Raw genomic sequence first — 15,607 nt, 5'->3', positions numbered from 1 at the left:
TGTTTCTTTTTTGTTCATATATATATATACAGTATATATATATATATTCTTGTTCATATATATATATATATGAACAAGAAAAAAGATATATATGTATGTATGTATGTATGTATGTCTATATATATGTATATATATATATATATATATATATATATATATATATATATATATATATATATATATATTCTTGTTCATATATATACATATATACACACACATACATACATATATAAAAAAATATTATATATATATATATATATATATATATATATATATATATATATATATATATATATATATATATATATATATATATGTATATATATATATATATTTTGGTGAAACAAATACAAAACTGGAGTCCAGGAGGGGCGTCTTCAACTCGTCCAGGTCTGGATTGTTTACGGCTCAAGTGGACCTCGTTGAAGCGCACGGTCCATGGAGAGGCCAGCTGAGGTCCTTCAAACACGTGACGCTCCACGCGCGTGACGGAGCGGGAAAGAGCCCGGCTTCCAGAAGGGCGGGCGCGAAGATCACAAATCGAGCCCTCGTGAGCTCTTTTCAGTTCCTCCCCGCCTCAGAAAATCTGGACTGTGCAGCTGCGGGGCCGAGTCCCAATTAGCTGCGATCCAGGGCCGTGCTCTCCCGGGAGCGTCCAGCGGCGTCTGGATCACATTAGAGAAAATGAAGAGTGATCCCAAGTTGCGCAAGGAGGTGATGTCATAGTTCAGCATGAGGGCGGAGCGAGGATTCCATACAGCTGAGGTCAACCTCCATTCATGCCCTGAGAACATTCCCCAACTTTGTTTTTTTGTACCCAAACCCCACCCATGTTTTTCTCAAAATGTCATTGTTGTAAATTGGGGAGCGAATCACACCCAAAATGCAAAATACGTTGGTTCTAGACCCAGTCTTCAACTAAAACACAGAGAATAACTTATTTGTTGTTTGTTTTAGTGCAGGGACTGTAGATCAGGCACCTTCTTGGGCAGCTGAAGGTGCCTGAAGATATTTAACGTTCGAACTAGAAAACTTTTTTTAATTTTTTGCAAATATTAACTCATTTGGAATTTGATGCCTGCAACATGTTTCAAAACAGCTGGCACAAGTGGCAAAAAAGACTGATAAAGTTGAGGAATGCTCATCAAACACTTATTCGGAACATCCCCACAGGTGAACAGGCTAATTGGGAACAGGTGCGTGCCGTGATTGGGTATAAAAACAGCTTCCATGAAATGCTCAGTCATTGACAAACAAGGATGGGGCGAGGGTCACCACTTTGTGAACAAACGCGTGAGCAAATTGTTGAACAGTTTAAGAACAACATTTCTCAATGAGCCATTGCAAGGAATTGATGGATTTCACCATCTACGGTCCTTAATATCATCAGAAGGTTCAGAGTACCTGGAGAAATCACTGCACGTAAGCGATGATATTACGGACCTTCGATACGTCAGGCGGTGCTGCATATAAAAGCGACGTGGTGCGTAAAGGATATCACCTCATGGGCTCAGGAACACTTCAAAAAACACTGTCCGTAACTACAGTTCACTGCTACATCTTTAAGTGCAAGTTAAAACTCCACTATGCAAAGCGAAAGCAATTTATCAACAACACCCGGAAACGCATGCAAAGTGGAAAAGTTTTCCACGGTCTGATGAGCCCACATTTCAAATTGTTTTTGGAAACTGTAAACGTTGTGTCCTCCGGAACAAAGAAGAAAAGAACTATCCGGACTGTTATAGGCTCAAAGTTCAAAAACCAGCATCTGTGATGGTGTGGGGGTGTATTAGTGCCCAAGGAATGGGTAACTTACACATCTGTGAAGGCACCATTTATGCTGAAAGGTATATACAGGTTTTGGAGCATCCAAGCTACGTCTTCATGGACGCCCCTGCTTATTTCAGCAAGACAATGCCAAGCCACACTTCTCAGTTTGAACCTTAAATATCTTGTACTTGCAGTCTATTCAGTTGAATATAGGTTGAAAAGGATTTGCAAATCATCGAATTCTGTTTTTATTTACACAACGGGCCAACTTCACTGGTTTTGGGTTTTGTACTTTTATATTCACTACTGTGCAGTGTTCTTTTTGTTTGTTTTTTATTCGACTTTAGACATAATTTAGTTTGAGTCAACGCAATTCCTTTAGTTGACTAAAATGACAGTAAATGTTGTCAATTGAAACATAAATTGTAAAAGGCAATGCATCTTTGAAGTTGCCATTTTTTTTTTTTCATATTATTCTCAAAAACGACATTCCTGCCCTCCAAGTACATTTCGCACTAAACATTATTGTGTGTTATTGTTCAGGCTGATTTTTCGCATTTTTTTCAAAACGTTGAATAACACAAAATGCTCACATTGTCAAGACTTGGAATTGGGCGTGGATTGTTTTTCCGAGGCAAAGAGAAGTTGGCGCGAGCGAGGCGTGAATGAAGGTACATCTTTTATTTTACTCGTATAAGGAATAAACAAAAGGCGCGCACGAGGGCGGAAGTACAAAAACTGGGCTATGAAACAAAATACTAGCACAAAGGCTATAAACTTTAAACATGAAACAAAACACTTGCACTGTGGCATGAATAATAAAAACTTACTGTGACCGAGACAAGGGGAATGAGAAAAAGCAGCATGGATATCATGAGTGCAGGAGGTGATGTCGCCAGAGTGAACAACAGAAACAGACAGGCTTAAATAATACTGTGGTGATTTAGTGAAAACAGGTGTGAGACATGAGGACAGGGGCGTGACATGAGGACAAGGAGATAACTAATGAGTTGGCATTGTAATGAGACAAACAAGGAAGTGCAAAAACTAGAAACAATGGAGTCTTAAGCAAAACAGATCATAACTAAACAAAAACATGAACAGGCATGACACACATGAAGAAACAAACTCGTCTTATTCTGGACTATGCGTGCTAGAAAAGTATGTAGTGGTAGAACAAGCTGTCTTGCCCCTTTACTGTCTTTAATAGTAACAGTAATTCCGCTCATGGACGCGAGGACAATTAAATGAAATATAATTATATATGTATCTGTTTTATTTATTTCCAGGAGTACACCAAGCGGCTCATTGAGTCCAGCAACGTGCGGTGCCACACTGATAACTGTCACATCAAAGTGCACCAGGAGGGAAACAACGTCCAGATGGTCAGGAATGATGGTGGGTACCCGTGGAACTCACACAGTTCTTGGGTGCGATATTTGGATTTCTAAATTGTGTTTCCTCTCACATGCAGCGAGACCACATACTCTGGTTGAAGCCCTCCAGGGGGAATGGAAGAATGAGGTGAGAGAGCAATAAAGTATGGGATGATACGTGATTGCATGTAGGACGTGCGATATCATGTGCGAAACACGCAGCCTTGCAGCGTATTTACTTGTGTGCGATACAAGCAGTCCTGCGGCGTGTTTACTTGTGTGTGATGTCATGTGCAATACAAATAGTCTTGCAGCGTATTTACTTGTGTGCAAGATCATGTGCGATACAAGCAGTCTTGCAGTGTGTTTACTTGTGTGCAATATCATGTGCGATACGAGCAGCGTGTTTACTTCTGTGTGATATCATGTGCAATACAAGCAGTCCTGCAACGCGTTCACTTGTGTGTGATATCATGTGTGATACAAGCACTCCTGCAGTCTATTTGCTTGTGTGCAATATCATGCGTGAAACAAAGAGGCCTGCAGAGTGTTTACTTGTGTGTGATATCATGTGCAATACAAGCAGTCTTGCAGCGTATTTACTTCTGTGTGATATCATGTGCAATACAAGCACTCCTGCAACGTGTTCACTTGTGTGTGAGATCATGTGTGATACAAGCAGTCCTGCAGTGCATTTATTTGTGTGCAATATCATGCGCGATACAAGGAGTCTTGCAGAGTGTTTACTTGTGTGTGATATCATGTGCGATACAAACAGTCTTGCAGCGTATTTACTTCTGTGTAATATCATGGGAAATACAAGCAGTCCTGCAACGCGTTCACTTGTGTGTGATATCATGTGTGATACAAGCAGTCCTGCAGGGTATTTACTTGTGTGCAATATCATGTGCAATACAAGCAGTCCTGCAACGCGTTCACTTGTGTGTGATATCATCTGTGATACAAGCAGTCCTGCAGTGTATTTACTTGTGTGCAATATCATGTGCAATACAAGCAGTCTTGCAGCATATTTACTTCTGTGTGATATCATTTGCGATAAAAGCAGTCTTGCAGCGTGTTTACTTGTGTACGACATCATGTGCAATACAAGCAGTCCTGCGGCTTGTTTACGTGTGTGCGATATCATGTGCGATACAAGCAGTCCTGCAGTGCGTTCCCGTGGGTGTGGTATCGTGTGTGATACAAGCTGTCTTGCAGCGTATTTTACTTTTGTGCAATATCATGTTTGATACAAGCAGTCCTGCAGAGTTTTAACTTGTGTGCGATACCATGTGCAATACAAGCAGTCCTGCGGCTTGTTTACTTGTGCGCGATATCATGTGCAATACAAGCAGTCCTGAAAAGCTAGAGAGACAGTTAACATCTAAATCTCCTCCAATAAACACACAATGTCTTCTATTTTGCTAAAGTCATTTACCGAAAATAAACACTCCAGTGTTTAGGCTACTATGAACTAGCAGCTACACAACAGCTAAGCAGACAACAGCACACAAGCTAGACATAGGTAACATTCATTAAACAATAAATGGTGACATTTGTCAATACAAACAAGCACGAAATAATTATAGTTATATATTGCTTACACCTTCAAAGTCTCCAAGGCAGAATGAGAAAGTAACCAGTAACAAACTTCATAGATTATTGTGACCAGTAGGTGTTACAAAATGCAATTACCACTCTGCTTCAACTTAAAGACAGCATAAGTCCATTCCAGACGGTTAATAACAAATAGGTTTGTGTTTTTCACAACTACCATTGTTCTCTGTCTGACTCATTTGACTTGATCTAACCTTTTCTAACATTCCACACTACCAAATAATAAAATGTTTCCTGCCGATATCGTATCAATCAATATCGGTATCGGCCAATACCCAAGGCTCCAATATGGGTATCAGGACTTGCCTAATTGTAATGAAATATATTTCTGCTATTTGTGGATAGATGCCAGAGTATTAATGCTGCATTTATTGCTTTCATGAAATAATACGCCTCAGCTCTCATGATTCATCTGCGATGTACACGTGTGTGTTTGCAGCTGGGTGTGACGAATGTGGAGGCGCCCCCGTCTTCGTCCTCGTCAAATCGTTCCGTATTCGTGGGGATCCTGATCACCGGTCTGCTGGTGGCGGCTGCCATCGTCGCCGCGTACTGCAAATGTCAGCGCCGGACTGACAGCAAGGGAGTCAAACTGGTAAGAAGATGGCGACACTTTCATGGTGGACATATTTCCACTGTTGCCATATTTATATTGTCGACATATTTTTATTGTGGACTTATTTATATTGTGGACATATTTCTACTGTGGACATATTTATATTGTGGACATATTTCTACTGTGGACATATTTATATTGTGGACATATTTTTATTGTGGACATATTTCTACTGTGGACATATTTCTACTGTGGACATATTTATATTGTGGACATATTCCTACTGTGGACATATTTCTACTGTGGACATATTTATATTGTCGACATATTTCTACTGTGGACATATTTCTACTGTGGACATATTTCTACTGTGGACATATTTATATTGTGGACATATTTTTGTTGTGGACATATTTCTACTGTGGGTATATTTTGATTGTGGACATATTTATATTGTGGACATATTTTTATTGTGGACATATTTCTACTGTGGATATATTTGTATTGTGGACATATTTTCATTCTGGACATATTTTTATCGTGGACATATTTCTACTGTGGACATATTTATATTATGGACATATTTTTAGTGGACATATTTTTATTGTGGACATTTCTTTATTGTGGACATATTTCTTTGTGGACATATTTCTATTTTGTACATATTTATATTGTGGACATATTTTTATTGTGGACATATTTATATTGTGAACATATTATAATTGTGGACATATTTTTATTGTGGACATATTTCTACTGTGGACATATTTCTATTGTGGACTTATTTCTATTGTGGACATATTTTTTGTATAAATTTGCATTAATTTTTCCAGTTTGAACATTAAATATATTGTCCTTGCAGTCTATTCAATTGAATATTAGTTGAAAAGGATTTGCAAATCATTGCATTCTGTTTTTATTTACCATTTACACAACGTGACAACTTCACGGGTTTCGGGTTTCGTATTTGTCGCTTGAGCAGATAATATTAACTTTGGGAATGTATGCAATTTCATGCTCAACATTTGTCAAAATTGAAAAAAAACAAAAAACATCTCTTTAGAAAGATGAAGCGCCGTACTATATTTTTCTGACTTTTATTTATTTATTTATTAATGTTTTCATTCATTCATGAATGCATTCCCTCATTTATTTATTTTTAAACTGTATTTGTTATTTTTTTCAACTTTTTAAATAAAGAATTGTATTTAATGTAATGGTTTTATTTTTCTATTATTATATTTTTCAATTATTTTTTAAGGGATTACTCCCTTTATGTTTATTTTTTTAATTATCTTTTTATATATCTTCAGCTTTTATTATTATTATTATTATTATAATTTGCTGCATTGATTAATTTGTTAATATAATTTTTTTTATATATATATTTTTTTTTGTTGTTGCCGTTTTTCTCTTTTTTGGGGAGGAAGACTGGCATTGTTGGGATGTAAACAAAAAATATATATTTTGACATTTAGGACAGACAATAGATGTATGATGTATGCAAATATGATGTAATGCAGGGGTCACCAACGCGGTGCCCGCGGGCACCAGGTCGCCCGTAAGGACCAGATGAGTCGCCCGCTGGCCTGTTCTAAAAATAGCTCAAATAGCAGCACTTACTAGTAAGCTGCCTCTATTTTTTAAATTGTATTTATTTATTAGCAAGCTGGTCTCGCTTTACCCGACATTTTTAATTCTAAGAGAGAAAAAACTCAAATAGAATTTGAAAATCCAAGAAAATATTTTAAAGACTTGGTCTTCACTTGTTTAAATAAATTCATGTATTTTTTTACTTTGCTTCTTATAACTTTCAGGAAGACAATTTTAAAGAAAAAATACAACCTTAAAAATGATTTTAGGATTTTTAAACACATATACCTTTTTACCTTTTAAATTCCTTCCTCTTCTTTCCTGACAATTTAAATCAATGTTCAAGTATTTTTTTTTCATTGTAAAGAATAATAAATATATTTTAATTTAATTCTTCATTTTAGCTTCTGTTTTTTTGACGAAGAATATTTGTGAAACATTTCTTCAAACTTACTATGATTAAAATTCCCCAAAAATTATTCTAGCAAATCTAGAAAATCCGTAGAATCAAATTTAAATCTTATTTCACAGTATTTTGAATTTCTTTTAAAATTTTTGCTCAGGAAAATCTAGAAGAAATAATAATTTGTCTTTGTTAGAAATATAGCTTGGTCCAATTTGTTATATATTATAACAAAGAGCAGATTGGATTTTAATCTTTTTAAAACATTACATCAAAATTCTAAAATTAATCTTAATCAGGAAAAATTACTAATGATGTTCTATAAATTCTTTTTTTAAATTTTTTTCAAAAAGATTCGAATTAACTAGTTTTTCACTACATTTTTTACGATTGAATTTTGAATTTTAAAGAGTCGAAATTGAAGATAAACTATGTTTCAAAATTTAATGTTCCTTTTTTTCGTGTTTTCTCCTCTTTTAAACCGTTCAATTAAGTGTTTTTTTCATCATTTATTCTCTACAAAAAAACCTTCCGTAAAAGGAAAAAAAATGTAGCAAGGAATGACAGACAGAAATACCCATTTTTTATGGGTATTTACCTTTAATTTATTAAAGGTAAATTGAGCAAATTGGCTATTTCTGGCAATTTATTTAAGTGTGTATCAAACTGGTAGCCCTTCGCATTAATCAGTACCCAAGAAGTAGCTTTTGGTTTCAAAAAGGTTGCTGACCCCTGACGTATTGGATAGTATTTTCTGGAAATCGATAAAAAATGTATAAAAAAAATTAAAATAAAAAAAAGAATTGTATTTATTCAATGTATTTATTCATGTCTTCATTCATTCATGAATATATTAATTTATTCATTTATTTTTAATGTGTGTTTGTTTTTGTTTTTTTACCTTTTTAAAAATATTTTTTTCTTTAATTTTATTATTTTGTACTTTATTGACACACACGTTCTTTTGCAGGCCACACAAAAGGGCCTTGAGTTCGACACCTAAAGACTAATTCCGCTAGTAGCTCAATGAATTTTATGGCAAAGTAGCAAATAAACCTCAACTAATTACGTCTTCAAAGTAATAAACTATGGTCTCCGATGCAAAATAAGTTTGTTTGATATTTTCCGCGTGTATTGACGCAGGCCGAGGAGACTTACCCAGTGGACCTGGAGAACCAGGGCAACACGCTGGTGTCCGTGGCCCCCCTCAACCCCCCCACGGAGGGCCAGGAGAAAACCAACGCCGTGAACGGAGAGTCTCCTGAAGCTGCAAAGATTGAGGCTCCGCCTCCGACTAACGGTCACTCTGCCGCCAAGACTGCAGACACCGAGCTGTGAAACCCCCCCCCCCCACCCACACACACACACACACACACACACACACATTACACACACCCCTTCACACCTACATAATCATTCGGGACTACAAAAAATAACCCTCATGGACTTTGCCCCGACCCCCTGGCTCCTCCTTCTCCCCTTCTTGGCCCGCGCGCCCCCGCGAACATCAGGACGAATAGTCGGATGATGAAGAAAGTGGCGATGGCGGACGTTAACGACGGCTCAGTCCCTGACTCGTCTGCGGCACTCGGGCCCGAGAAGGGAGATGTGCGCTTTTGGCGTCGCCGCTTACGAAGCTGTCGCCATCCGTCAGTCTGACTTGAGGTCATCAGGGTCAGAGCTGCGTATGAGCTGAACTGTCAACTTGAAAATGTCCATTTGGTATGACCGTGCACCTTAGTGATGGTAAAAGAGCATGTGCCACACTCACTAGATGTATTGACCAATACTCTTGTTATCATTCCATAACATATATTTGTACTACGGCTGTCAAAGTGAACGCTTTAACTTGTGGCAATATTCATGTTAAGAAAAACCTTAAAAAAACAGTGTTGTTATACTTCCTGCTCGGTAACGCGTGACACTTCAAATTAAACGTTGACGATACTTAACATGCCCTGCGACGAGGTGGCGACTTGTCCAGGGTGTACGCCGCCTTCCGTCCGATTGTAGCTGAGATAGGCACCAGCGACCACCCCCCCCCCCCCCCCCCCGCGACCCCAAAGGGAATAAGCGGTAGAAAATGGATGGATGGATACTTAACATATAACTCTTAGCAATTATAGAATAAGTAATAAGCAAGGGGCATTTATGTAAACAAAGGTTCATGTATGACATTCTGATAATTACATAGTATTTGGGTGAAAATATATATTTTCATTTAATTTACTGCAATAAATCGCTATTAATCAAAATGTAAAAGTGTGATATACACATATATATACATACACACATATATATATATGTGTATGTGTATATATATATATATATGTATATATACACATATATATACATACACATATATATATATATACATATATATTTATATATATATACATATATATATATACATACATATATATATATATATATATATATATATATATATACATATATATTTATATATATATATATATACATATATATTTATATATATATATATATATATATATATATATATATATAAAACAAGTTTATTCATACGATTAATCACAAAAAAGTGTTGCATTATTCACGTCCATATGTAGATTAATCACTCAATTTATTTTGACACCACAAGCTCCAAATTTTACTTCAAAAAAGTTTCTGTATGACATCTTGATAAAAAATAAAAAAAAATTGACAAAAATTTGCATCTAAAAAAATTGCATCTAAATCATTTTTTAAAAATTGCATCCAAATATTTTTTTGTCAAAATATTTGGGTCATTTTACAGTTTATTTGAATATTCACGCATGTGTGATTGGTTGCTATCAATCAAATTGTATAAAAGTGATAAATCTGATTAATACATATTCTGTAATACTGTACTATATATATATATATATATATATATATATATATATATATATATATATATATATATATATATATATATATAATGTGATTAATCACTATTAAATTCAAATAAAAAGGTATATATTTATTTTTTAGATTATATACATTATCCATATATGTATACATTTATATATATATATAAATATATATATACATATACATATATATATATATATGTATATGTATATATATATATATATATATACATATATATATATATATATATCATGTTTTTCGGTGCTTCGTAGTCAAACGACACAGCAGTTGTATCGGTTATATGTTTTTCCTTAAAGTGACACACACACACACACACACACACACAGACGTAGCGACAAAGTGTTACTCTTTGTGTTCCATAACGAATCTACTTCAAAGTATGGTTCGACCACCGCTAGCGTGCACGTTTGTGGTGCCATCATGAGACAGTTGAAGTCGTTCTAATTCACTGAAATGCAGTCACATGACCATCGTGCCTTCGGACTGCGGGCATCCAACCCCCCCTCCCCCCGCAGTGTTATTCCCACTCCTTTATCACGCGTACGCTATTTTGTATCACTATTTGTAGGAGCACTGTGTATTTGTCCTTTTTATTTTATTTTTATTTTGCTTGTGCCAAAGTTTTCTCCTTTTGTCGGACTAACATGAACTTTGTGGCACGTTTTACCCTTTTTGTTTGTTCCGGGGGAGTCGACACAGAAGAGAAGTCCTGTTGGAATGATCATTGCAAGCAAATACAGTGACTCCGCGGGTTCGTTTTTGTCTCATTCCTGTGAGAACCCTGCATGCGACCGAAGCATGGAGGACTGGGGGTGTTGGCTCCTTCATCCAGGTGCAAAATGTGAGCAGATAATACTGTATCATCTCCTTCTTACCAGGCAAGAACTAACCAGAACCGCTGTCCGGTCTCCATGACTCCTGTATCGTGTTATTGCTCACATTCCATTTGACCGGCAGCCAAACATTGTTTCTTTGGATTGAACAGCAAAAGTGTCAAATAAAGATCTTTTTTTTTGTACAATGGTGTGTCATGTGCTGAAACACTCCAAACTTTCACAAATCCACCAACATTTATTACATAATTATAATTGTTTTTATTAAGACAAAGTCAATAGTACACAATAACTCACCAACACTAAAAATTATATAAATGTATATATATATATATATATATATATATATATATATATATATATATATATATATATATATATATACATACAGAAATTATGCTATTAATGGTAAAAAAAATATCACATTGTACATTTATTTAATCATACAATTTAATTTGGACCCAACAACCTCTAAAATCTACTCTTTTAAATACCTGTGTCTGGTATAGATAGATAGATAGATAGATAGATAGATAGATAGATAGATAGATAGATAGATAGATAGATAGATGGATGGATGGATGGATGGATGGATGGATGGATGGATGGATGGATGGATGGATGGATAGATAGATAGATAGATAGATGGATAGATAGATAGATAGATAGATAGATAGATAGATAGATAGATAGATAGATAGATAGATAGATGGATGGATGGATGGATGGATGGATGGATGGATGGATGGATGGATGGATGGATGGATGGATGGATGGATGGATGGATGGATGGATGGATGGATGGATGGATGGATGGATAGATGGATGGATGGATGGATGGATGGATGGATGGATGGATGGATGGATGGATGGATAGATAGATAGATAGATAGATAGATAGATAGATAGATAGATAGATAGATAGATAGATAGATAGATAGATAGATAGATAGATAGATAGATATTAAAACAAAGCTGGCACAAGTGGCAAAAAAGACTGAGAACGTTAAGGAATGCTCGTTAAACACTTATTTGGAACATCCCACAGGTGAACAGGCTAATTGGGAACAGGCTGGTGCAATGATTGGGTATAAAAGCAGCTCAGTCATTCACAAACAAGGATGGGGTGAGGGTCACCAAATTGTCCAACAGTTTAGTAACAACATTTCTCAACGAGCTATTGCAAGGAATTGAGGGATTTTACCATCTACGGTCCGCAATATCATCAATAGGTTCAGAGAATCTAGAGAAATCACTGCACGTAAGCTATATTACGGAGCTTCGATCCCTCAGGCAGTACTGCATCAAAAAGTGACATCAGTGTGTAAAGGCTATCACCACATGGGCTCAGGAACACTTCCGATAACCACTGTCAGTAACGACAGTTGGTGGCTACATCTGTAAGTGCAAGTTAAAACTCTACTCTGCAAAGTGAAAGCCATTTATCAACAACACCCAGAAACACTGTCGGTTTTGCTTGGTCCGAGCTCATCTAAGATGGACTGATGCAAAGTGTAAAAGTGTTCAGTGGTCTAACAAGTCCATATTTCAAATTGTTTTTGGAAACTGTGATTTTGTGTCTTCCGGACCAGAGAGGAAAAGAACCCTCTTGATTTTTATAGGCCCAAAGTTGAAAAGCCAGCATCTGTGATGGTATGGGGGTGTATTAGTGCCCAAGGCAAGGGTAATTTATATATCTGGGAAGGCACCATTAGTGCTGAAAGGTACATACAGGTTTTGGAGCATCCAAGCAACGTTATCATGGACGCCCCTGCTTATTTCAGCAAGACAATGCCAAGCCCTGTGTTACAACAGTGTGGCTTCATATTAAAAGAGCGCGGTTACTAGACTGGCCTGCCTTTAGTCCAGGCCTGTCTCCCGTTGAAAATGTGTGGCGCAATATGAACAACTTAAGCTGTACATCAAACAAGAATGGAAAATAATTCCACCTGAAAAGCTTCAAAAATTGTTTTCTCAGTTCCCAAACGTTTACTGGGTGTTGTTAAAAGGAAAGGCCATGTCACACAGTGGTAAAAATGCCCCTGTGACAACTTTTTTGCAATGTGTTGCCGCCATAAAATTTTAAGTTAATGATTACTAAAACGACCTTCTTTCATCTCCGTAATATCGCTAAAATTCGCTCCATTTTGTCCACTAAAGATGCTGAAATCATTATCCATGCGTTTGCTACGTCTTGTCTCGATTACTGTAACGTATTATTTTCGGGTCTCCCCATGTCTAGCATTAAAAGATTACAGTTGGTACAAAATGCGGCTGCTAGACTTTTGACAAGAACAAGAAAGTTTGATCACATTACGCCTGTACTGGCTCACCTGCACTGGCTTCCTGTGCACTTAAGATGTGACTTTAAGGTTTTACTACTTACGTATAAAATACTACACGGTCTAGCTCCAGCCTATCTTGCCGATTGTATTGTACCATATGTCCCGGCAAGAAATCTGTGTTCAAAGGACTCCGGCTTATTAGTGATTCCTAAATCCCAAAAAAAGTCTGCGGGCTATAGAGCGTTTTCCGTTCGGGTTCCAGTACTCTGGAATGCCCTCCTGGTAACAGTTCGAGATGCTACCTCAGTAGAAGCATTTAAGTCTCACCTTAAGACTCATTTGTATACTCTATCCTTTAAATAGACCTCCTTTTTAGACCAGTTGATCTGCCGCTTCTTTTCTTTTTCTCCTATGTCCCCCCCTCCCTTGTGGAGGGGTTCGGTGTCCAGAGTCGAGACCCAGGTGTCCAGAGTCGAGACCCAGGATGGACCGCTCGTCGGGACCCAGGATGGACCGCTCGCCTGTGTATCGGTTGGGGACATCTCTACGATGCTGATCCAACTCCGCTTGGGATGGTTTCCTGTGGACGGGACTCTCGCTGCTGTCTTGGATCCGCTTTGAACTGAACTCTCGCGGCTGTGTTGGAGCCACTATGGATTGAACTTTCACAGTATCATGTTAGACCCGCTCGACATCCATTGCTTTCGGTCCCCTAGAGGGGGGGTGGGGGGGTTGCCCACATTTGAGGTCCTCTCCAAGGTTTTATCATAGTCAGCATTGTCACTGGCGTCCCACTGGGTGTGAATTTTCCTTGCCCTTCTGTGGGTTCTTCCGAGGATGTAGTAGTCGTAATGGTTTGTACAGTCCTTTGACACATTTGTGATTTAGGGCTATATAAATAAACATTGATTGATGATTGATATTCAATATAAGTTTTGTATTCTGTCTTTATTTACGAATTACACTACGTGCCAACTTCACTGGTTTGGGGTTTTATTCTGACACATACAAAGTCTCCAAGGCAGTAATAGGAAGTATCCAGTAACAAACGTGTCCTCAACTTACTACGTCATTGGCATAAGTTCATGACTTATTTGTCACCAAAAAAAAAAAAAAAAGAGACGATTACCACACCACTTCACCCTAAAGACAGCATAGGTCCATTCCAGGCGGTTAATAATTCATAGATTAGAGTTGAAAAACACCTCAAACTGAAACAGGGCGGGATGGAATATTGTGCGTGCACAAGATGAATGATTCCGTGTGGAATGGATACGACCCTGCAGGGACTTGAACGCGTGTCAGAACAAACAAATATTTGGTATGAAGCAATAATCAAGATCCATCGACCTGTGCTTCGTTTCCACAGACAGCAACGAATTGGAAACCTTTTTTTTGCCTGATGTTCCATCTGTTTCCTGCTGCCTTTCATTTTCCCAACAAAGTGGAACACATGGTGTCTTTTTTTCCAGCCAACCCCGACTGTCCACATCCCATCATGGCCTGGACTTCCTCTACTTGGACTTTGCTCTTTTACAAAAAAAAAAACTGCTTTCAGCACACTTACAGTGTGCACAAAAAAACAAGGAATCATTTAGTAGAGATGATGGTAACCATGATGACGAGTAAAGCATGTGGACTTTCAGTCACCGGACTTTTTTTTTTTTTTTACCAGAAAATAAAGTTATTTGGCTGCTCTTCCAATGCTTCCATCCATCCATCCATCATCTTCCGCTTATCCGAGGTCGGGTCGCGGGGGCAGCAGCCTAAGCAGGGAAGCCCAGACTTCCCTATCTCCAGCCACTTCGTCTAGCTCTTCCCGGGGGATCCCGAGGCGTTCCCAGGCCAGCCGGGAGACATAGTCTTCCCAACGTGTCCTGGGTCTTCCCCGTGGCCTCCTACCAGCTGGACGTGCCCTAAACACATCCCTAGGGAGGCGTTCGGGTGGCATCCTGACCAGATGCCCGAACCACTTCATCTGGCTCCTCTCGATGTGAAGGAGCAGCGGCTTTACGTTGAGCTCCTCCCGGATGGCAGAGCTTCTCACCCTATCTCTAAGGGAGAGCCCCGCCACCCGGCGGAGGAAACTCATTTCGGCCGCTTGTACCCGTGATCTTATCCTTTCGGTCATAACCCAAAGCTCATGACCATAGGTGAGGATGGGAATGTAGATCGACCGGTAAATTGAGAGCTTTGCCTTCCGGCTCAGCTCCTTCTTCATCACAACGGATCGGTACAACGTCCGCATTACTGAAGACGCCGCACCGATCCGCCTGTCG

At 38.0% G+C, this 15,607-nt stretch overlaps 1 protein-coding gene across 2 annotated transcripts in view; it reads left to right on the top strand.

Annotated features, from left to right (window-relative positions):
* The window catches only part of LOC133554352 (uncharacterized), a 65,132-nt gene extending 56,460 nt beyond the window's left edge, over positions 1-8,672 (top strand). For both annotated transcript variants that reach the window (XM_061902968.1, XM_061902969.1), the window contains exons 5-8: positions 3,060-3,168; positions 3,245-3,294; positions 5,203-5,358; positions 8,459-8,672. In XM_061902968.1, the coding sequence (XP_061758952.1) occupies positions 3,060-3,168; positions 3,245-3,294; positions 5,203-5,358; positions 8,459-8,653 (510 nt within the window). In that variant the 3' untranslated portion in view covers positions 8,654-8,672. The remainder of the gene's footprint in view (positions 1-3,059; positions 3,169-3,244; positions 3,295-5,202; positions 5,359-8,458) is intronic.
* The last annotated feature ends 6,935 nt before the right edge of the window (positions 8,673-15,607 follow it).

This window comes from Nerophis ophidion, linkage group LG06 (genome assembly GCF_033978795.1).
Source record: "Nerophis ophidion isolate RoL-2023_Sa linkage group LG06, RoL_Noph_v1.0, whole genome shotgun sequence".
In the NCBI taxonomy this organism is placed as follows: Eukaryota; Metazoa; Chordata; class Actinopteri; order Syngnathiformes; family Syngnathidae; genus Nerophis; species Nerophis ophidion.
Note: the sequence above shows the minus strand (reverse complement) of the source record. Positions and strands in the feature narration are given on the sequence as shown.